The sequence below is a fragment of the Lonchura striata genome, chromosome 1 (genome assembly GCF_050655825.1).
Source record: "Lonchura striata isolate lonStrDom1 chromosome 1, ASM5065582v1, whole genome shotgun sequence".
NCBI lineage: Eukaryota > Metazoa > Chordata > Aves > Passeriformes > Estrildidae > Lonchura > Lonchura striata.
The window spans coordinates 80,754,109-80,777,302 of record NC_140703.1 but is presented as its reverse complement, the minus strand read 5'-3'; the positions used below and the strand labels follow the sequence as shown (position 1 = coordinate 80,777,302).

Sequence of the window (23,194 nt, the reverse complement as noted above, 5' to 3'; positions counted from 1 at the left end):
GCCTTCCAGTTATCAGTTTGTGAGACACACTTATTCACCCTTTCTTCTGAGAATTGAGAGCTCAGATGGGTCTTGCTTTGGACCACTGTTTATAGTATCATTACAGAGTGGGCTTCAGTCATAGTAATTTTCCATGCTGGCCATAATTTGAAAAACTTTCTTTGAACATTCAGTAACAGAAATATTATTCCTCTTGGTTGTTTGGCAGGCAATGAAAATGTGTTTCCCATGTTTTCGCTTAAAATCAGGTGCTTGATAGACACCTGTTAATTCCTGGGAGCAGACAGTGTTTCTGATAGGCTCAAGAGGGGCTTAATCCAAGTGCAGTTCATCCAGGCTGAGGCCTAATGAGCATTTCTCAGATCATAGTGTGGCCTGAATGGGATGGGGGCGTGCACCACCACAGACTATCCTGAAACTAAAGTCAACTTCGCTGGGCCCTACATGGTGCTAGGTATTATGTATTTTATCAGAATTCTGCCTTGCATTGCTATTCTAAATGCCATCTTTACTTCCAATGTTCATAGTAGTGTCATAGTAGGATCGCTGAAAATTATATGATGTATTGTTTATGTGGCACATACAATATGTTGCTTTGAATAGCTGCAGCAAATTCTGTGTGCTGCTAAAGCCACAAAGTTACTAACTTCTGTCAAAAGAACTTTTTTTTTTCTTAGCAATGACATTTTTAAAATTTATGGGCCTGAGTCCTTCCTGTGTCTTCTGTACCTTTATAGTTTATGGAGCGAAAGCAAATCCTGCCTTGGAATAAGGTCTGCTCAACTTAGATGCAGTTTAAGTTCCAAACTCCTTGTCTGGTATATTAAATAACTTAAATTTCATCTTCTGTATAGGTAGGGGATAAATTTCCAGTGTGACAGGCAAACTTACACTTCATTTACAAGTACTGGTGGAAGGATATGTTTGCTCTAGTTGTCACTCAGTGGTCCAAGACCACAGAAAAATTCTAGGCCTATAACTCTTTTTAAAAAAAGAATTAGGACACCTTTTGGTACCTCTCTGGTATATCAGAAATTCATGCTTGCCTGTAGAAGCTCTGTGCATTTGAGGATGTTTGCATTGAACTTCAGAGAATAAAACCTTGGCAGTTGCTGGCAGCTGTTAACTTATGCATGTGTACATATATGTACAGCCTTAGATAAAATTTGCCTGATAATATATGCTGAACAGTGGTATCCTCCCTTACCCACCATACTCCTAGTTCTGTCTGCTTCTCAGCTGTATCAGTGACATTTTCAGCTTCTTTGGCCTCTGTTCAGCATCTGTACACAAGGGAAATATAATCTGATACTAATACAACTTCTTTTTCTCCCTGGGATTCTTCCTCCTAGAAACATATCTAAATAATATTTAATGTTGAGTAAATCAAGGCACTTTATTTTCCTCTTCTGTGACATGAATCTCCTATATATGTGATGCATGCAAATCTTCCAAAGTGGAGTTAGCTACTTTTCACAGAAGCACTCAGAGCATAAAGGAAAGCCATAAAGTAAATGACTGTCAGGTGACTAAAATGTCACACGTTAATTGAAAACCACCTTAGCTTTACAAGATGTTTTAGGATTTTGCTTTGCATTTCTTTTATTATTGTTGTTGCTCTTATTATCATTGTTCTTATTATTGTTGTTTGTTGTTATTATTTCTGATTAATTTAATTTTCTCTTCACGTGAAGTAAATTTTAATGAGTATATTCTTAAATATATATAATTCATTGGTCATAAAACCTAGAATTTAGCACTTTTAAAATCATAATAATTGTAAAGATAAAAAAAGTTTACACTTGCAAAAGGGCTAGCAGATATGTAGTAGCAGGTGATATTAGTTCAACAGATGTCAAAGGCAAGAATCCTATTTACATCAGCAGGGCTGTCATTTTTCCATGTTATTGAATAATATTTCTTAAGAAAAATAAGATAAGCTTTAACAAATAATTTACAAATGTTTTGTAGATTCTACTCAGCTTGTTTGTTGCTGTTATTTTGGACAACTTGGAACTTGATGAAGATCTAAAGAAACTTAAACAAGTAAGAACATGTTTTTATTGTACTTGAAAGTAGATTCAACAAGGCATTTTACTTTAATGGTATTTTATCTAGTAAAAGATGGGAAACACCTTTATCACAGTGAACAAAACAGTACATGTGGAAGTGAATAGCAGTATTTTGTTAGATTCTGTACTATCACGCAACCTTAAGGAAAAATTAAGATATTGTAAAAGAGATGTAAGAATTTGTTTTAGTATTCAACCAAATTCAATTTAGGTACTCTTGCAATTAAAACAAAAATCAAATCACAGCTAGGCCATCTTTTTGCTTATGACCTAGTGAAAATATCCCTGCCCATGCTTTCTGAGCACAGCGCAGCTCTACTGCAGGGAAGGGTAATGGGAGAGTCCAGTTAGGGAGCAGTAGAGCACACTCTGGTCAATGTATTAGGGGAGGGCTAAAGATGCTTGGAAGAGTTAGGTTGCTTGATTGATTCTCCTCATTTCGGAAGCAAGAAGTCATTCTCTCATGCCTGAAACCCCAAATGTCAATCACATAGAACAAATGTAAGTAAAGGATTCACGTTGGCCTTTCTGACCTTGTGCACACCAGAGAGGAAGGTATCCATAGTTTTAAATAAATATATAACTGTACTTTAATCTCTACAAAGAGAGGAAAAGTCATCATTTTCCTATTTCATTCATGAAATAGCATGAGCTAACACATGGGAACTTCTTCTGTAATATTTGGCTTATAGCTATTATTTGCTGCTTTCATGTGCATTAGCAATTGCCATAGAATTCTGTTCATTCAATTCTTGAAAGATAATCACCCAGACAATTGAGATATTTTACACTGAAGTTCTACATGACAATATTATATACTTTTATTTTTTCATTATAGAATTCAATGCAGAAACCAATACTGCTTTTGCTGATGCAGTATTAAATATCTATATGTATTGCAAACTTGAAATAAATTTATAGGACAAGTATTTTCTGTGACAATTAAACACAAATACTGGATTTCAGTTCATGAGTTTACATAAGTGAAAGATCTTACAGATGATTTTGGGATGGCAGGACAGTCTTGAGTAAGCAAACTGAATAGGCCAAATCAAGGCATTCATTTTTCTCTTTACTAGTCTCAAGAGGTAAAATTATCTGAAATGAAAATGGCTCAGATGTATGGTCAGCAATGTCATATCATTATAGGAAATTTTTCATAGTATCTGCATGAGTTAAGAGCACAAATCAATTTTCCAAAGTGAAGAGCTTGAGATGTGAAATCCAGTGGCTTTTGCGCGAAACATCTTTGATTGATAAACCACTTTAAAAGTCCATACCTTTGCTTATTAAATGGCAGCAGCATGACTTTGTGCTTCAGCCACCTGCTTTGGAAGTGCTGAACAAAGAGCAGTAATGAGAGACCACCACTAGCAATGCTTGCCACATTTCAGTATGAAATTTTATTAGCCTGGTAGGAATTCTGTCTCTGTTATAGTAATGGAGAACACATAAATGCGAGACATTAATATAACTTTTTTTAAAATCTCTCAACTTCATATCTTTGAGACTGTAGCAGTATAACTACATCAGAGTGTTGCTGGGCCAGAAAAAAACTGCTGCCTCAGCCACCAGATCTTCTAGCTACCACGCCACTCCATGGCCCAAGAGGAAATTTAACCAGAGCACAGCACTTTGCCATTGGAAATATCAGCTGGGTTGACTGGCATAATGGTATATGGGTTCTACATGCATTATAATTCATATAATACACCATTCTGATGCATGAAAATGTCCAAAGTGGCTGACACTGTTTCGTTTGTACTTATGTGTTTGAAAAGTTTTCTTGAGCAGTAGTGTCTTCTCATAGTGCATTACTCAGTTCTATTAAATGCATTCCCTTCTGGTATTTTATGCAAAGAAATTAATGTTGTACAAAGTGTTGCATATTTTAAAAATGCCTAAGGTGAAAAGAGGCAAGGGGTCAGTTCCTGGAGCTCAGTGATATGAGGTTCCTGGAATGAATGTACAGCTGCTTATGTGTCTAGAACAGAAGAGATTTCCTGAGGGGTAAATACAATGGTATCACAAGTTCAATGCTGATGGTAACTGTGCTCTACTGTGTTAAAATATTGGTTGTCTTATCTCAGAAAATAAAACAAAAGGAGTTTTTAATTGAATGATATTTGAAATTTTCAATTTTAAGAATGGACTTTAAGAGGAAGCAGGATTGCAAGATAATTGTTATGTTTTAATCAAGACTATTTCTATTAAAAAATAAATCTATTGCTGCACTGAAAAATTTTTGACATCTATAATTAAAAGATTGAAGAATGGTGTTCTAAGAGAGAAGTCAAATTTCAGGCTGTTAATGTAAAAGACATTCATTGGTTGAAAATGATGAAATTGTAATGTTCTCCATCCTTGGGGATGTATGTTTTTTCCTGTCTTTATGTGTTGTAAAGCTCAAGTCCCAGGGCATTTTCAGATGATGAAAGACTGAATGATTTTCTAGGAAGGAAGGAGAATATATCTGTGCCAGAAATCACACCTGCCTAATAATCCCTTTTGAACTGTGTTCTTTTTAGTTATGACTTAATTTCTTTCCTGAAACTTGATAAGAAAGATTTTATTACTTAACTTTCAGATTATTAATAAAGGAATAATTAGTTAATATTTGCAATGTACTCTAGAATGTAAAATAGTATGTAAACACTTGATATTCATGTTGCTTCAGTAAATGTATTTAAATATTAAGAAACAAAAGCAAAATGCATTAAAAGACTAGGAGATTCTAAATATGATTATAATATAATTTATTTAAAAGAAAGTAAACCTTTAGAATTAAATATGCCAGTACCAATTTAGTTAAGGATATAAATCATAATTCAGTTTTTAATTACCCTATTACATAATAATAATTCCAAAAGGCTTGACTCAGTGCAAAGAGTAGATAGAGCTCATTTTAATAAGCCACTAGTCTATTTATTGTACATTGTGTGATCCTGTACATTATTTATTGCACAGTATTCAGGTTTTACTACAAAGACAAAACTATTAATCTCCTTTCTGGTTTTTTTTTGGGTTTTTTTGGGTTTTTTTATGGTACCCCTCGTAAGTATGTAGATCAGACATAAAACTTGTGAAAGATTAATTTAAGTGATTTACTTAACAGCACAGGTACACAGAAGAATAGAATCTGCTTTTCCAGTACACCGTTCAGCTGGTTTAAGAACAGAATCGTTCTCTGTATCTTTACAGCTCTATTTATTTGCAGTGCATTTCCCAACCTCTGCCACATCTCATACTCTTGTCTATGCCTGCCATCATAGCTCAAGTGAAAAGTGTTTGTGCTATAGCTCATAGTCACCATCTATCTGTACAATAAACTTGACCCTTGCAGTGATCCAGACTGACAACAACACACTACTGAGTCTCCAGGTATGACACTGATCCTGCTCATCTTGCCATGAGGCCCTTTCCTCTGCCATTCAGTACAGCAGTTATATGGATTATATCAGCAGTTATATGGATTATATCGAATTTAGGCACAAGAAATCTATCAGCTACAATCCCGACTTCTTTCTCATCTATGCCTGTCTTCTCCACACTCTCCCTAAACTGTTGTCCCGAAGTTAAAAAGAAACTGAGAGGATTTCTTTGATGTCTTCTGCCTTTTGTGATAAAGCATTGATTTTCTTTGTAGAAATTCATCACCCTTGAAGTATGACGTTCTCTTGAAGCAGCTGTTTGAACTTTTCCCCTTATATTTTCCACATATTTACTGACTCCATTTTATCAATTTGCCTAGATATGAAGTCAGACTGATTAGGTTCTCACTTTTCATGCTTTACCCTGAATCCCTCTTTTAAAGTTAGTCACATTTGCCACTTTCCTTTCCTATCACTCCAGAATTTATTTAGGTTACAAATTATCTATGTATGTCAGCCTTGCTATCTCTGAGATCCTTTAGAAGTCTTAAGAGAGTGCTATCAGGTGTTAGGGAGTAACAAATTGACCTTGTGTCAGTTATCTTCCAAAAACTTTTATGTTTTTTCCGACATTTTTGTAGATCAGTCTTTTGCACAGTTTAGGGCCTTCTTTGACCCTGTCTATGGCCAACACTTTTTTTAATTTCTTGCTTTGGTTTTATTTTTTTGGAACACAATCACTTAATAGTCTGTTTCTCTTTTAGACTTCTTGCTTTCCTTATGTCCTTAAAAGCTTTGTTGTTAGAGTTCATTTCTTTAGAAACTGTTCCCTCATAGTCTTTCATGATCTGCCATTATTTTTATACCAGAAAGCACTAAAATTTATGTTGGATTTTTTTTTTTCTCTATTCTTTGCTTAGCACATGTCTTTCTTTTCTGAAACATATCCATTTACTTTTAAGTCTTATTTGCACTCAATTAGACATTGCTGGTCTTGTTGACCTTCTTGGAGTTTTTTCTGTAGCTGGTAGATAAAACATGATATCTCTGCTAATAAAACAGGATATTTAAAGCTACTCCATACACCCCCCACCCTTCCCAGTTTCTGTCATTTGTCCATTCCTTTAAATTTATTTTCAAAAGTTTTATGATTTAAAATATTTTTTTAATTGAAAGTCAGTGTAATAGATAGATTTGACCTTCTACTTGTAAAATAAGATCTGAATATAAGACCATCTTTATCACTGTTACAGAAGAGCTTTTTGATATTTATGCCATGAAATAGCTCTTGCTCAGTAGTAAACCATGAGATACTTTTTCACTTAGGTGTTCTGTTCTCTGGCTATGTAAGTCAGCAAGGAGTCACTTATGAGTAAAAAGTTAATAACTTTCTTCTTCCCTTTCCTAAACATACATGAGGTTAAATAAAGGCTTCCCAGCGTTATTACTGCTTGTCTTTCAGCTTTGAATACTATTTTGCATTTTGAAATTATTTTATAATCCTCATTTACACATGTGCAGAATATTTCTTCCAGTTCGAGACACAGTTTCAATGCACGTGGATCCTGTGCTGCTTTTATATGCATTTACTTTATTCACTGCATTGATTGAAGAATTTCTGTAACATGTATCATCAGTTTTTTCACTGCTGCCAGGTACTCTCCACCTGGATAATACATCACCTATTCTGCACAGTCTGATTCTGAAGGATTCTACTGCCTGTTACTTCTGCCAAGCCTCTGAAATGTGTTTTGTGTCAGCATTGTGGAGTTTTTAGTAACAGAAATTCTAATGCAACTATGAGGGTTTCTAAATTTTATTATTAATATAAAAGCCTGTATATGTATTATTCTTGTCTAGTTTTATGTTCTCTCCTTAATATGGCTTTATTTTTTACGTTTTTTCTGTTTTAAATCAGAATTTTATAAACCTTTAGGTTCCCCATAGCTTCATTCTGTACAGAGAAATTCATATTTGCCTTGTTGATTCCTCCATTCTGGGCTTACTCTACTGTTTTAGTACCTGCTTCTTTAACAGCTTTTGCAGCCAGTGAAGTTCCTTAAAATTTTATGAAAGTTTGAACATGGGGGTAAAATTCATCTCACTTCACCAATATATTATAGCATTGTATGTGCAGTTTGAAATATTCAGTTGGATTTCCTTCTCTAGTCACTGAAGAGTAGCAGGTACTTTTGGAGGGCAATTTTGAGATACATACATTTTTTTATAGGGCAGCTAGAGGAAAATTTGAAGCCAGCCCCAAGCCATCCTCATTGTATGAACTATCTTTCCTTCATCTGCAGCATAATCTGTGATTTACAGCAATGAAACCTTTATGGCATTGCTTCTCACGTGCATATCCCACCTTTCCTGGGAAAGCAGATGGGAAATAAAACCAGACTGTCTTTGATCTGTTCTTGTATCTCAGAACCCTTTGGCTGGTCCTTGTCAGCAAAAGGGTACTGGACAGATGGACCTTTGATCTAACCTAGTGCACTCATTCTTACACCCCTAGTATTTCATAATCTGAACTGGATTTCAGAAAAAATGTGAAAATACCATAAGGATTAATCCATTGGTGGCTAAAACCATGTGCATGGTCATTTTACTGTTTTATAATTCTACAAGGGAAAGAACTAGCATCTCAAGCCATCTGAGAATGAGCCACGGTTTGATTTCTTGACCATGTAATCTTACCTCTGTAATCCTATTTCCTGGAATTACACCATAAAATAAATTATATTAAATAAATTATATAATTATATAATTATATAATTCTAACAATATTAAAATTTTATTTGTTTACCTTATGTTTGTGATAATAAACCCAGCTTACCAACTTTGGAGGGTTTAGAGTTTGTGTCAGACAAGATTATTGTGTCCCTATTTTTCTACTGGAAAATCAAAGCTGATGTGACATCCCTAGGTTCATGCACAAATTTCCAGTATGATGAGGAATCAAAAAAAGCTGGGTTTAGGTCTTAGGCCCCTTGAGTCAATCAGGAACATACATCCACTTTTAAATGGTTGAAATCTCAGTCTAAGTGTAGTTCTCTGCACTTAGAAAATCCATTAAGATCAGATTTCTGTCATGTCACACACGTAATGTCTGTGCTCACTAGTGCACGCTCACAACTTTAGTACAAATAGTATCCATTACAAAAAATACTTACTACCTGGCAACAGAAATTCTTGGAGGAGTAAACAACAATATGCAGCAGGGACATTTTGCTTCTAATTTGACTAAATTCACACACTCACCAATGAAGCTACTTGTCAAATGTACATGCTCCTTTCCCTCCAGTTCTGGTTCACACCATGAAATACATATAATATTTTTTTTTCTTATATCCATATCAAAGCAGCAAATGCTTTGATACAGGTATGTGTGTATATATATATATATGTATATATGTACCTATATATCCTGGTGTATATATATATACATACACACCCCTATATATGATGGTATATGAAGGTATATACACCTATATATAATGGTATGTATTTTTTTCTACATATAGTATACATATATATTTTTTTAAATGAGCTGCCTTTAGAATTGTATTTGAAAAGTAACAGATTTTTGCCATGTTCATTTTCTCTCTTAAATCTCACTTTTAACTCTTTGATGTTGAAAACAGACATTTTCATAAATAAGCTTGGAGATAATGATAGATTATTTTCTCCTTTTGTCTGTTAAGATAGATTCTTGTTTTCAACAATTTTTAATGTCTGAACACTTCAATTTGATGCCAGTGGTTCAGAGTCACATTTTGAAATGCTTAGAAGCTTTGGAAAAAAGAAACCGTTAAGCAAACTATAGAGATCTTTGAAGAGCTTTTACTGCAAAAGCATAAAAGAAATAAAAGGAATCCATTGGGCAATCTGTCTCATAAGAAAGAGCAATTACGGTAGAATAAAATTTGAGTAGAATAGGATTTGAGTGTCGTAAAAAATGGCAGAGCTATCATGGAGTCTCATTCTATAAAGATTAGAAGTTTTTGGTGGTGATGGTGATGGTGATGGAGGAAATGTGGAAGTCTATACTGGAATCTACTGCCACCTAATTGTCCAGAATATGGCACCACAGGATAGACATCTTTGAAAAGAATTTTAAAAACCTAATAAATATTTATGTGTTAATCCCTCTTATCTACTCTATTTTTTTCTGTTCTTGCTGTCAGGGAAACACAGCAATTAATCCATTTTTGTTATCACTACACAGCTACTTTTTCTTCTTCACTACTCAAATTTAAAAATCCCTAATTTATAATAAGACTTTTGGCCTACTATCTAAAGGGAGAGTATCTGATTTCTGAGCATTGGTAAAGATAGTTCTGGGACATGTATTCTATATTCTAAATATGAATTTGACACTACTTCCCTTTTATGCAAGAATACATAAGTGGAATTTTGATTCATTTTAGTTAAGACAAAGCAAGTCAGTCTCTAAAGAGATAGTGATAAGTCCTGCTACATTTTTTTCTAAAGTGCATTTGAATAGAATTTGCAAATCAAATATTTATATTAATTAGAATAAAATAGTTTTTATTGTTGCATGGCTGATCATCACAGTATCCTGTTAATTTTTGAAAACTCACATATACTTGTTTGCTTATAGAGTTGGATTTTTTATTAACTACAGCAGTATTTATATGCCAAACGATGCAAACTTACATCCCCAGAGCAAACATAAAAGTTTCTTACTGTGATTCCTATAGTATTCAGGTTTGTCTCTAAGGTGAAGAGAAGAAGCAAAATTTGTACTTTTGATCCTAAATTCATGTGTAATCATTTGTTGATTTTGCAATTATTACTTTGATTCCAGTGTCTGTGTTTTTCATTGCTAATTCAGAGCAATTGGATTCACATTTTTAATCCATGTAAAAGAAATCTCCCAAGAGTAAAAAACTTTATGCACTTAAATGCAATTATTTTTAAGAAAGAAGATTATCTTCTGACATACACTGAAAAAAAAATGAAGCAAGATAATACTTTATGCTTATGCAGTAAGCATCATAACAAAAGTTTTAGTGGTTTTATATTTAATCCAGCTCTCGAGTTTAGAACCAACTATCTTCGAGTTTTTGAAGACTTATATTCAAGGAAAAAAATTCTCATTCATTTAGATAAAGGTTGGAATTTTATAAAGTGTCAAGGGACAAGATTCATGTCACTTTGTTAACTGTGCAAAAAGTTAGGCATGTAGTGTAAGCTAGTCATCTGCACTTGCCTGTAGTCATAGTTACCCTCCAGGGAATGATTCATCCCATCCAAGTAGGGTGCTCTCTTTTTTCTGTTACAGGGGAAGTCTAGACAGTTAATTAGCCAAAATGCCTGATTTTCAGTGGATAACATTAAACTACATAAATACCCAAGTTTAATGAATTAGGAACCTGTATTTCATTGGCACTTAATCAGATGGGTGCTTTCACATTAATGAAGCCAAAAATCATAGTGTGTAACAGCAGGCACCTTACTGAAGTGCCTAGGCTGGGGTCCTAATTTAGGTTAGGGACTTAGATGATAATGACAACAAAGAAGGATAAAAGTCAACATTGAAAGCTGGTGATCTCTCTCCACTCACAGCAGAAAACAAAGCCTGGATTTGTGAATTTAGGTTCATAGAATAGCAGGTGCCTGGCATTGGCACTTCAGTTCATTTTTTAAGAGAATGTGGCACAAATTTGACAGGGTCTTTGTAGAGGTTCCTGACCTCCACCTGAGTTGGTTCAGAAGCAGTAAGGCCCTGTCTCACTTGTGGAGCAAAAGGTATGCTGAGATGCAAAAGCAGCATGGTCTGTGTGAAACCAGACATTCACCATTTGCTATGGGAATTGGTCAAAAATGTTACTGTCACACATTTTAATGTATCCTACTAAGACTTTATAATTATGTTTGGTCTTAAAAGACAAAATATAGAAATAATTGCTTCCCCAGAGAATGTGGCTTTCACTGCTGTGCCAATGATGTTGAGGATATCCATTTTATATTCTCTTCAATGATATGTTAAGAAATGTTGCTGCATCAATACCAAGATATTGGAATTACTTTTTTTGCATTTACTATGTTTTTCCAGTATTATTCTTGCCAATGTCCTATCACCTTTCTCCACTCACCACCACCATTATGAATCCCATTTTCTCAGCTACTGCTCTTTCGCTTTCACATCCAGAAACAGTTAGTGCCATCTTTTTCTATACATTAGAAAATATATTTCGTAGTGCCAATGATCACCTCTCCATGGTCATTGTCAAAGGAATTTACTCATCCATCCACTGTTGGAGATTCGCAACAGAATAATCTATTTCTTAGGAGAGCTTCCATAACTCCACAGATGCAGCACTGGTTTCCTTGAATCTCTCACTTTTAAGGGTGTCTCTCATTTTTCAAGTTGGGTCTTGCTCTGGGAATGTTTACTCCACTCTTTTTTGGACTAAAACATCCTTCTAATAATCTTTTATAAGTGTTTTTGTGTCCCAGGCATATACCTATTGTTGAAATTCATGATGTGAGACAAAGCTTTCACACAAACCAGGTTTCCAACATGAAAGTCATGCTGATAAAGAGATAAAAATGTTTTAATAATGCTTTCAAGAATGAAATATAGAAGTCAGGTCTGCAACCTAATAATCCTCCATTAGCTATTTTGTCTCTTGCACACATAGCATCTTTCTGCTTTCAGTACTTGGGATGGTTGCAGATTTTTAACTCATTTTGAGGTTTGAGGGTTTTGCTGTTGTTCTGTTGAAATTAGATACCAGGAAGAGAAGACCTCTTGAGTATACATTTATGATGATTGGTGAAGCAGTCAATCTGTATATTTATGCATTTTGATTTTTTGTTGGCTTTTTTCACTATTTCTAGATACTTAGCTGTGAAAATTGGTTTCTATACACTCTTGCCATTCAGATATTCATAACATGTTCATGTAAAGCAGTTCAAACAACTGAAAAAGTGGAAATACATGCTATTTTTTATTTCTCTAGTGAAAATACCTGCTATTTTTATAGCTTCTGCTAGATGCTCCTGCTGCTGCCTTTTTATATTACTGTCTGTAGAACAAATAAAGGGAGCAACCTGAACTAAGTGCACCACTTATTTTTCTTTAACTGTGAGCTTCTAAGAATAAATATTTCTGCATTCATCCATTGTTTTTGTCAAGAAGTCTTCATAATTAAGCCCCTGTGAGAGCCTTGCAGACATGAGGGCTAACAGAAATGTGTCCTCCACAGAACTGGTCATAGAAAGATGATGAGTTAAAATCTGACTGTCTGCCAAAGTGGAGTCCATGTTCTCCAGTACTATGAGTGAGGCCAAGTTCTACCTAACCTTGGTTCTGGTAGGAGAAGAAAGCTTGTCTGCTATGAAGGATAATTGAATGTATAATTATGGCATCATGGGTTGCCAGAAACAATACAAAAATAAAAGCTTTTTCTTAATGTGGATTTAAGAGTTGAGAAAATATAATCAAGCTGTTTGCAATAGCTCTAGGAACTGAAACTGTTAATGGTGTCTGTTATTTTTAATCTTTGAATTGTTTTATCAACAGATCAAGCTTCTCTAAAAAGCCTTCCTGATATCAGAAGAAAATTATTTTCTGCTTCAGTTCTAGAAGATCAAATTTTAGAGCTCATTTGCTGAAACTGCAGATGAGTTCAGGAGTTGTACTCCTGAACTCCTACAGGAGTTCAGGAGTTGTAGCAGATTTTCTCCATGTGAGCCACAATGTGATTTACATTTATATTTGCCACCAATCTTATTTTCTTTTTGTTTCTAATGTGTTTGCCCTGAAAAGCTAACTTGAAAACCTGTAATATATTTAAGTATTAGTGAAGAAAAGTGGGAAAAAAATGCTTGTGGAAACTTTTTGAAAGTTGCAATTTGTAAGAGATGGCAAGAATTTCAACAGATACTTGTTTGTCTTTAAGGTATGGCTGAGAATGCATATTTTTATGTGTGGAAATTTCCGTGGCTCTCCCTAAGCTCACAATAATGTGACAATTTTGATTAAGCATGAGCAGAGGCAGGAGAAAGTTGTAAGATCATTCACAGTGAGACTAGAGAATCATTTTGGTTGGAAGATCATCTTGTCCAAGACTCTTGCCTGAGTAAAAATGTAAAGAGTCTTAATATTTATCTTCTAAAACATACAAAAAAAACTCTGAATCATATGTATTTTGGTTACACAGACCATGTCTTGGGGTAGTTAAAAAGCTTGCAGTGTGCTACATTCCATTCTGCACTAAAAATAACATGAATTCAGGGAGGATGAGGTACCCTCTAGGCAGTAGTATAAGCAATTATGTTCAGGGCAAAAAGGCTCTGATCAAAATGTCAGGACAAGCTCTTCCTTCTGCAGTTGTTTCCATTTTCTTTGAAAAGAGTATAAGAAATTTTAAACCTCTTGAGTGTACTTGCAGATGCTTGTTTTTCTATTCTATGCATCTGATTATCATACCCTAAATGTTTATTTTGGGTCTATTTACCCTAAAAACATGGTATATATTTTTACTCTCTAATACAAGCAGCCTGTGATTTTGGAACTACACAGACATACACATATGTGCAAACCATTTCAGAATCATTAAAGTTTTTCTGCATTTCAGGTTCTGCAAATACTTTTGGTACACATGCATACGTCAATGCAGGTGTGCACACATGCACCCACACATAACAAACTTGTCAAATATGCAGAGTTTTTCAAAGTGATCAATTTTTACGGTTTGCAGAACAACAAGAAATCCCCTTTAATATTATTCCAATTTTATGAAAGTGCTGAATATATTCTCAGATCTTGAAAATGTATGTGTATGCCTTGTATTCTTCATTAAAACAAAATCCTTAAGTCCTCAACATGTTCAGTAGTGCCTCTAATCAGCTTCCTTCTGTTTAGCACTTTTTCCCCCCATTGAGCGTGTCTTAATTCCACAAAATTATTTTATCCATTTTCAGTAATGATACGGAGTAACTATATATCTTGTTTGTATTGGCATTGTTTTTTATTAATTGTTTGTAAACATTCAAACAATTAATACCTTGAATGTTTACATTCAGACAATTGTATTTACATTGTTTGAATGAAAATCCTTTCAGACCTCTACCCTAGAATAACTTCTCCTTAAGTATGGTGTTGCTTGGTATTCAACATGATGGTCACTGACATCAGAGGAAAGCCTCACATCCTAGTAACCCATAGCTTCATGCCTCTCTAATAGCTCCAGTTATATCACTAAATCACAGGCTCTTCTGAGCTGGAAGGGATTCACAAGGATCATCAAGTCCAACAGAGAATAGCCCATACTAGGATTGACCTGCAACCTTAGCATTATTGGCACTGTGCTCTATCATTATAAGTGTCACCTGAAAGTAGAGCCAATGCATTCACAATTGTTTGGCAGTTCCTTGTGACCAGTGATTGGTAGAATTTCACCATATACCTTTCTGGTTAAAAAAACCCAGTGCAAAATACCAAGACAAAAATTTATTATGAAGCTTACTGAGGAAGAATCTCTTGTCTTGGAATAAACCAACAGGTTTGCTGGACAAAGGCAAAGGTCTTCCTGGATCAATGTCTAGTTCCTGACAGTGGCCAGAAAAATATGTTTAGGAACTAACACAAGAAAACTGAAATCACAAAGTGGTATTTCTTTTCTCTGGTGGTATTTCATACTTGAGTGATAGTCACTTTCCAGTGTCCAATGTGGTGTATCTTTGTTTAGTAGTTCTTGATGGATTTTTTTCTTGCCTGTTATATCTATTTTCAAATCTGTATATATTCTAACATTTATTGCCTTCAGTAGCAAAGATAAATTTCAAAATGCACCTTGTGAAAAGATATTTCTCTTTCAACTAATGAGCCTTCCACTTGAATTTTTCACTTGATGCCCTCTAGCCTGTGATGTTCAGTCATTACAGTCAAATGCTTCTTCAGTGCTCTGTCTTCTACAGTGCCTGTTATTACTTTCTGTGCTTTCTCTCTTTCTGCACCTGTACATTTAACTTGAGAATCAGACCAAAGTTTCTTTTCACTAGGTGACTATTTTCAGTGGTCTCCTTTTTCAAGAAAATTTGGCTGTTAAAGTAACACATCTTAGAAAAATTCATGTTTCATTTTTCTTACAAACCCCCTCTTATTGTTGTTTATTCAAAGTAAATAAGTCAGCATGTGAAATTACTAGTCTAAAATTTCTGTAATATCTTTTCTTGAAGGTTTTATTGTTTTATTTTTGACAAGAATTCAAAATACGTAGTCCATAATAGCAAAATTACTAGGAAGTCCTGTCTCTCTGCATGCAGCTAGCTTGCTGATGCTTTACTGGTCCTGTTTTTCATGGACTTAATTTTTTGCTTTTTTGCTTTCCCTTTGTCTTTATTTGCTCTCCTCATATCTCTTTTCTGGTGAGGCAGTTTAGTATCTGAAAGCAAGGTGTTTATAGGAGCAGTCCAGGCCATCCAGATACAGTCCTTATTAATTCAGAAGACAGTTCTGATGTTGCTTCTGTTAATACCAATGAGTTTCACTATCCTGGTAATTATGTCATTTTGACAGACCTATTAACTCCTTTATTCAATGAGGAGCAAAACTGTACTTACACTTTATGACCCAATTTTACTTTTCAGTGTGAAGGAGCTTTTCTTCTCCTCTGCTCCCTTCTCCCCTGATTCTTATTAAGTAGAAGCAGAGCACATAGTTCACTACTGCTTTTAATTGATACCACAATGACAGGTCAAACAGTGGTAATTGGCTTTTCAGGTACATGGCTTCAAAAGCTATGATGAGTGATATCTCAGAACTGACATTTTGTCTGTCAGTAGAGGAGGAGCTGGAAAAGAGATTTGGGATGATGAACACATTTAGTCAGAATACATTGCCAGAGCCCTGTGCCTTTCACCCAGCACCTCCAGGCATTCAAAAAATCCAGGAAGATGCCACTGACAATTTCAGCAGTTGCATCACTTCCAAATTTTGTGTGCTGAGGCTTCAGCATTAAAGTGGGAGTTTCAGCATAGCGATTTTTCATGAACATATTGTGTGAACAAGGTGTTATAATTGGTATATCTAATTTAAACACATTTGGCATAGAATTTTATATATGTGAATTTGTGTGTGAAAATCAAGGAGCTTTTTTTAAACCTAGTTAGAGTTACTTGCCTCCAGAGTATTTTTATTCTGAGAACAGTGCTCGAGGTAATTCTAAATGGGAAATAACTATGAAATAGGATAAAAATGAAAAATTAGCTTTTTAATATATCTGATTCCATGTGAATGGATTTATAACAAGTTACAGGGAAGATAAGTGTCAAGCAAATTTCATTAACCAATGAAAAGTACAATAATGGTTCCACATTGAATTTTATGTACTACATAAAATGCATAAAATTCTTCTTTTCATCATAGAAGGAAGATACAATTTTCACAAAATTCAAGTTGGTCCCCTATTCCTGGGACATGTGAAAAACATTTAAATAGGCTTTATTTCAAAAGTAGTAAGCTTTACAGAGACTGTGTCAGTTTCTAGAAGATAAGTCAGCCTTTCGAGACTGGAAAATAAGGTCATCTGGAAATCTACTCATGCTAGACTGTTTCTTTTTTAATAACTAAGAAAGTTTTCAAAGTCCTTTGATGGCTGTAACTTCAAGACACCAGTGTTGTTTGCATTTTTTTCTACCTCTTACCTCATCTGTCACCTTTTTAAAAAACATCATCAATGGATCACAAATCCTGGGTGATATGTTTTATTTATAATGGTGAAAAAACACCTAAGTATTAATTCAGAAGTTGCTCATTCCTGGTATATGCAATCTGCCAAAAAAAACTCAAAAAATTATCCTGGAGAAATTTTTTATGGTATAAAATGGTATAAAATAGAGACCTTTGAATATTCTTGCCAAGGATCATGTTCAAAGCACACATTTTTTCAAGGAGGAGGGATGGGAGTTGTGTTTGCTGTGAATGTGGGAATAGCAGTAACAAAAATGTAAATGTAAGCTTCTGCTAGTTCATGTATATCACCAGGGAATAAAATGCTTACCTAGCTTTTATATCACCAGGAATTAATTTAATTTTTTTGTTTTAATCAGTTGATAGCAAAGGAAAATGCAAGTGATTGTCAGGACACGTAGGTAATTCTAGATGCTCCATCCTCTGAATTAAGGTACAGTCCTGCAGCAGTTTGGAATGACAAGTTTATGTAGAATTGCTAGTTATTTTATAGCAGTTGGATTCATGAAAATCCATGCTGAGTTTGCCTTTGTGCCCTTCTGTGCCACAGAGGTCTGCATTGCCTTTTCTGAACTGTGTTTTAGGCCCATTGGAGCCTGTGAATCTATGCACTTGTGTACACATTGTAATTAACTTCTGCATTCTTGAAAAAAAAGTAGCGACCTGGCCTCTGTATGAGATTTAATTCCTGCTTTGTTAAAAAGAGCTAGCAGCTTAGAAGGACTGATTAATTATCTTTTTCCTGCATTTTTTGGAACCAGAGTCTAAGACAGGCACTTCTTTTCCACTTAGAATTCAGAGGACTTCTCCTTCTATAGTTCCTCAAGAATGGACCAGCTACTCTTTTAAAAATGTGACAGAAGATGAGGAAGCCTGCAGGGTTTTCCTGCATAATATCCAGTGAGTGGGAGCACTATTTCGAAATGAAGGGAGAATTCTTACACATATTTTTCTCTTTAAAGAAACAGCCCATAACCACAAGAATACAAAGAAAAGAGCCTCCATCTCTTGTGAACAGGAATAACAGCACTCAGGACCCTGACTAAAATTTCATCAGCAAAATTGTGTGGGAGAAAGGGCAGCCAGTAATATCAAATTATTTCTGTTTTCATCTAGCCCAGTCAAGGTTTCTGAAGTAGTTAGGATCAATCAGCCTTTGTGACCTCCCAATTACCACTTGTATAGGTTTGTCTCTGTATGTCCTTTAGTAAAATAAATCTTCTATCTGAATTTCTGTACTGGAAAAATACTGTGTAACTGTAATGTATGTAAAACTCAGGCCACTTCTGTCAAGTTAAATGTTCTGCCTCTAGTTCTAAATGAGCAAACCAGCCATCCACAAAAAGGCAAGGGGCAGCTAATTTGTGCTAAGACAAAAGCCTCTCCTGTTTAAGGAAATGTCCTGGATCTTGGCCTCAGCTACTTCTGTGAATTTTTTCTCAACTTCAGTTGCATTTTCTAAATAAGGATATTTGATTGTAAAAATTACTCCACTATGTGGATGGCAAATACTCAAATCTAAGTTGTATTCATTATCTTCTCAGAGAATCTATTAGAACCCAGTAATGATTTGGAAAAAAGTACAAGTTATTAAGAGATGATGTATACCTATGCACAACAGTAAAGCTGAAGAACATAATTATCTGTTGTCCCGCAGTTCATAGCTATCAGCAAATCATAGAATCACATAAAAGTCTATGCTGGAAGGGATTTCTGAAGAGCGCCTAGTCCAACCTGTTTTGAGAACAGGACATTAGATGAGGTTACACTGAGTCCTATCAGGTAAGCTCCTGGACATCTCCAGTGATAAAATTTCCTTGGCTTGTCAGCAAATGACTTATTCTTTGCTTCCTGTCTTGTGACTAGGCCTCTTTGTGAAGAGTGTTCCTTTATATTCTCTAGAACTACATTACAGAAGAAATTTCTTCAGGCCCTCCACAGACCCTCTCCAATGTGGCAATCCCAAACAAATCAAATTACATGGAGATCAGATCAAGTGTACAGCTACATGCATATTTAGCTGAATACATTTAAGGAAACAAATGCACATCATAATGGTATTTATAATAAAAGCACTTGGAAAAAAAGTCTTAAAAATGTACTGTGCACTGTGGTTGATGTTTGCTTACTCTTGTGAATAAGAGCAAGAATAATGAACTCATTATCACATTTGGAACTCATGTAAGTGAGTTTTTAGGAATATTTATCTGGTGTCTCGTCTGAATTGTGTTCTATGTTTCAAATGAAACATTCTTGTCCTAACTACAGTATGTTATCTTTTTGGTCTTTGTAGAGATCATTTGTGTGTAAGAAGATATGGTAATATTGGCCTGTGCCAGCTATCCATTTACAAGGGTGTCCAAACACACTATAGCACACCTTAAAAGAAGGAAACATAGGTTTGCATTGCCACAGCCAACAAAATGTCATCTGCTGCACAAGCACCTAAATCACAGTCTGTGATAAATATTTTTGAGCATCTACACAAAACTTTTTCCACCTCAAGCAGCACAATTCATATGGGTCACGTAGGTTGAATTTGAAAATCGGAATCATGTTCACATACCAAAGGTACATGGTGAGGTTTAACCCCAGCCACACAGTTGCTACTTCACTTTAAGAATCAGAAGAATAAAAGAGAGAAAATTCATGAGACACAGATGGTTTAATAGGTAAAGAAAAACTTTCAAGCAAAGCAAAATAAGGATTCATTCACTATTTCCCATGGGCAGGAAGGTGCACAGTCATCCCTAGGAAAGCAATCTTCCATCACATGTAATGGTGACATGGGAAAAAAGACACCATCATTCCAAACAACCCCCCATTCTTCTTCTTTCCCCAGATTTATATACTGAGCATGATGCCATATGGTTTGAAATATCCCTTTGGTCAGCTGGGGTCAGCTCCCAACCTCTTGTGCATCCCAGCCTCCTCACTGGTGGAGTGGGGTGAGAGGCAGAAGAGACCTTGATTCTTTTGAAGTGCTGCACAGTGATAAGGAAAACATCCCTATGTTGTCAGCACTGCTTGCAGTGAGGATGCAAAACACAGCCCCATGTCAGCCACTATGAAGGAAATTACCTTTACCCCAGCCAAAACCACAGTGTGTGTTTCCTACCATGCAGATGAAATTAAGTAGTGAGTCAAGTTGGATATGCCTTCTGTCCCTTCCAGTTTAATGATGGTCTAGCTCATGTAATACCCCATACAATGCATAGAGCAGCCTATACAAATCACATGGAATAAAAGTTTTGCATGTATGGGAAAAGTTTCAGGCTTTCTATACTTAGGTACAAAGAAGACCTAGATAAAAGTTATCTTCCATGTTAAACTGTGGGCAGGGACATACACATTCTCTGCAGATTGAATCATTTAGCCCTATGACCTCTCTGCTCTTCAGCATTTTAAATACCTCTCACTGTCTGTATCCTGATAGAAAGTCAAGTTGATGACTTCCTCAGTCAATCATGACCTGGTTCACTGAGTGTCTTCAGCTCTTTTATACGTAAATGGGAGATGGCTGTGGTGAGAACCTTTGAAAGTCTGCCCCCAAAATTACCATTTCCCAGATTGGCTCTGTCTTCCAGTGAACCTGGCAGGGCAGATGAAGATGTGTGTCTCAGCTACATTTATGTAAGGACCATTTGCAAAGCTACCTCTAGGATCTTCCTTTCTGTAGACACTAGAATAGGAAAGCAAATGTCAAGAGTCTCTGGGTTGTCTTGTAATAGTAATTTGTTTGCTTCCCATGCAGAAGCACCCTTTCAGACTGTAATGTATTTTACCCTGAATTTTGAAGATGAACACATTTTAACTAGTCAATATTGAATGTTTACATTTGTACAGAGCAGAAGTCATACATCTTGTGCTTTTGTTCACTTGATAATATTTTAGTTGCTTGTTCTTCATCACATATATTGTTCATAACAAATAATGATACCTAGTTTACATGAAGTTCCAAGTTTCCCCTGGTGAAATGGAGCATGTAATGCATTTTCTATTATAATGGATATTTTTTGGTAACTCACTAACCTTTGGATAGAAACAAAAATGTGTCTGCTACTTATGCCAAGAGAAAAATAGTGAATATGAAAATTTTATTTTTCATGTTCATTATGGCATTATATGTGAAATAGCTATTAAAATAAGAGTTAGGCATGTTAGCATTAAATTTATGTTTCATTTTCATTGTCTATTTTAAACTATTTGTCAAAATTTGTACCTACCCCTAAACTGTTTTAAAATATAGGCGTGGTTTATCTTATCTAAGATAAGATAAAAGTTGACAGCATTAGGTCAATGGTTTGACTCTGTGCTCTTTGAGGGCTTTTTCAATCTAAATGATTCTATGAATCTATAAACTATTTCATCTTCCTTACACTAGAGCATCTTCTCAAAGATAGTAATTTAGCTAATCTGCATCAAGAGAGAAAGCTGTCCAGGACATGCTCTCTGTCCTTATAGCTGGCCAGCTGGCACAGCCTGGCTTGTGCATACAGCAAAGTTATTTTCCTCTCCCAAAACCAGCTACCATTTAAATGAAAGTGCCCATACTGCCTACAGGGAACATTCCCAGCTGGAATAAGTGCCAAACTCAGACATGATCAGGGAGAGTGCTACTGGCCAAGGCAAAAAGCGTGCAGGCATTCTTGCTAACAGTATAGCACAGTGGGGGATCTCACTCCAGTTCTTAGGCCCATACCCCACGCTATTGGCACAGGTGTACCCTGCCCCTGTATCCAGTGAAGCAGTGACCCTGAGGTGACAGTCCATCTGGCTTCTCTCACGTATGTGTTAGTATAGGATGAGCCAATATCTGGAGACTCCTCTTCCAGCTGCATAGAAGTGCCTAGAAGATTGTACCATTTGCTTCCCATCTAGAGGACTGTCATTAGCTGAGATGAATGCCATCATAGATGCTGTGGCCTGGATTCATCCTGCCTAACACTGGAATTCAGGCAGCTGATTTAAACATACTGGATTCAAGTTCCCTATTTAGTCAATGGAAACAAAGTAAACATGTGAAATAAATAGCCAACCCAAGATCTGAACTGACCTCTACAAGTGTCTCTTCTTCACTTTTGCCTATAAAAAGACATAACTAAATGAATTTAGATGGCTACTTTGGTCTAAAGGCAGAATCTGGTTGCCAAATTGACCTGTTGAATCTGGTTGACCAGTTGAATCTGGTCTGGTAAGCCTATTCCTGGGTCCTGATTACAAACTCTGACTGGACAGAATCTTGGATTGCCCATTTTCCTTTAACTGTATAATACTTGCCCCTGCAGAGGCAAAAATATTTGGAAATAAGGCTAAAGTGTAAACCATGTAACAATTTTTGGTAGTCTGTAGTTGATATGAAGTAATAGCTCTGAAAAATTTATCCTCTTTACCTCAGCTGATCACAGAGAAACTATGAAAATTAGGATTCCTGTCTTCTTTTAGATAAACAGACTATATCTTCCCGAATTTTGCTAGATAAATTTTCCACTATTTGAATTTGAATCATATCTTGTCAGCAGCATTTTTTCCTGAAGAACTGATAGGAGCTACAGTTATTGGAAGGAAGTTATTAAAAATCACACATTTGTGAAATCTTACTCAATATCTGTTAAATTTGGAAGACCTAATGCAAAACTTAGAAAAGTTATCTAAATTATTTGCTAGGGTATAGCAGTTACAGTACCAAACCATACTACACATAGCATATAAACCTTGTTGCAGAGAGAATTTGTTTATTAAGGAAACAGATCTTGTGCCTATGGGAAATGCATGTAGTCTGGTTCCTCCATCTGTCAGGAACTTTTTCAGTTTATTTTACTCTTATTTTATCAACAGTGCAGTCTCTACTCTGAATGCCAGCACCACTGTGATCATAGCTTCTGGTATATTTCACTGAAAATTCCTGATGGCAATGCTGAACACAGTTAAAATCAGTTTGGGTTTTGTTTAACCATACCTACATGGGAGAATTTTTTACTGCTTGCAACATCCCCTTTGTTTTGGTGAACCCAAAGGGGGAA

At 35.5% G+C, this 23,194-nt stretch overlaps 1 protein-coding gene across 9 annotated transcripts in view; it reads left to right on the top strand.

The window, feature by feature from the left end:
- The window catches only part of NALCN (sodium leak channel, non-selective), a 231,909-nt gene that overhangs the window by 143,037 nt on the left and 65,678 nt on the right, over nt 1-23,194 (top strand). For all 9 annotated transcript variants that reach the window (XR_014949395.1, XM_085556997.1, XM_085556986.1 and 6 more), the window contains one exon: nt 1,972-2,046. Coding sequence is in view for 8 of the 9 variants with exons in the window: in XM_085556997.1 (XP_085413123.1) it covers nt 1,972-2,046 (75 nt within the window). In the remaining variant the exon portion in view is untranslated. The remainder of the gene's footprint in view (nt 1-1,971; nt 2,047-23,194) is intronic.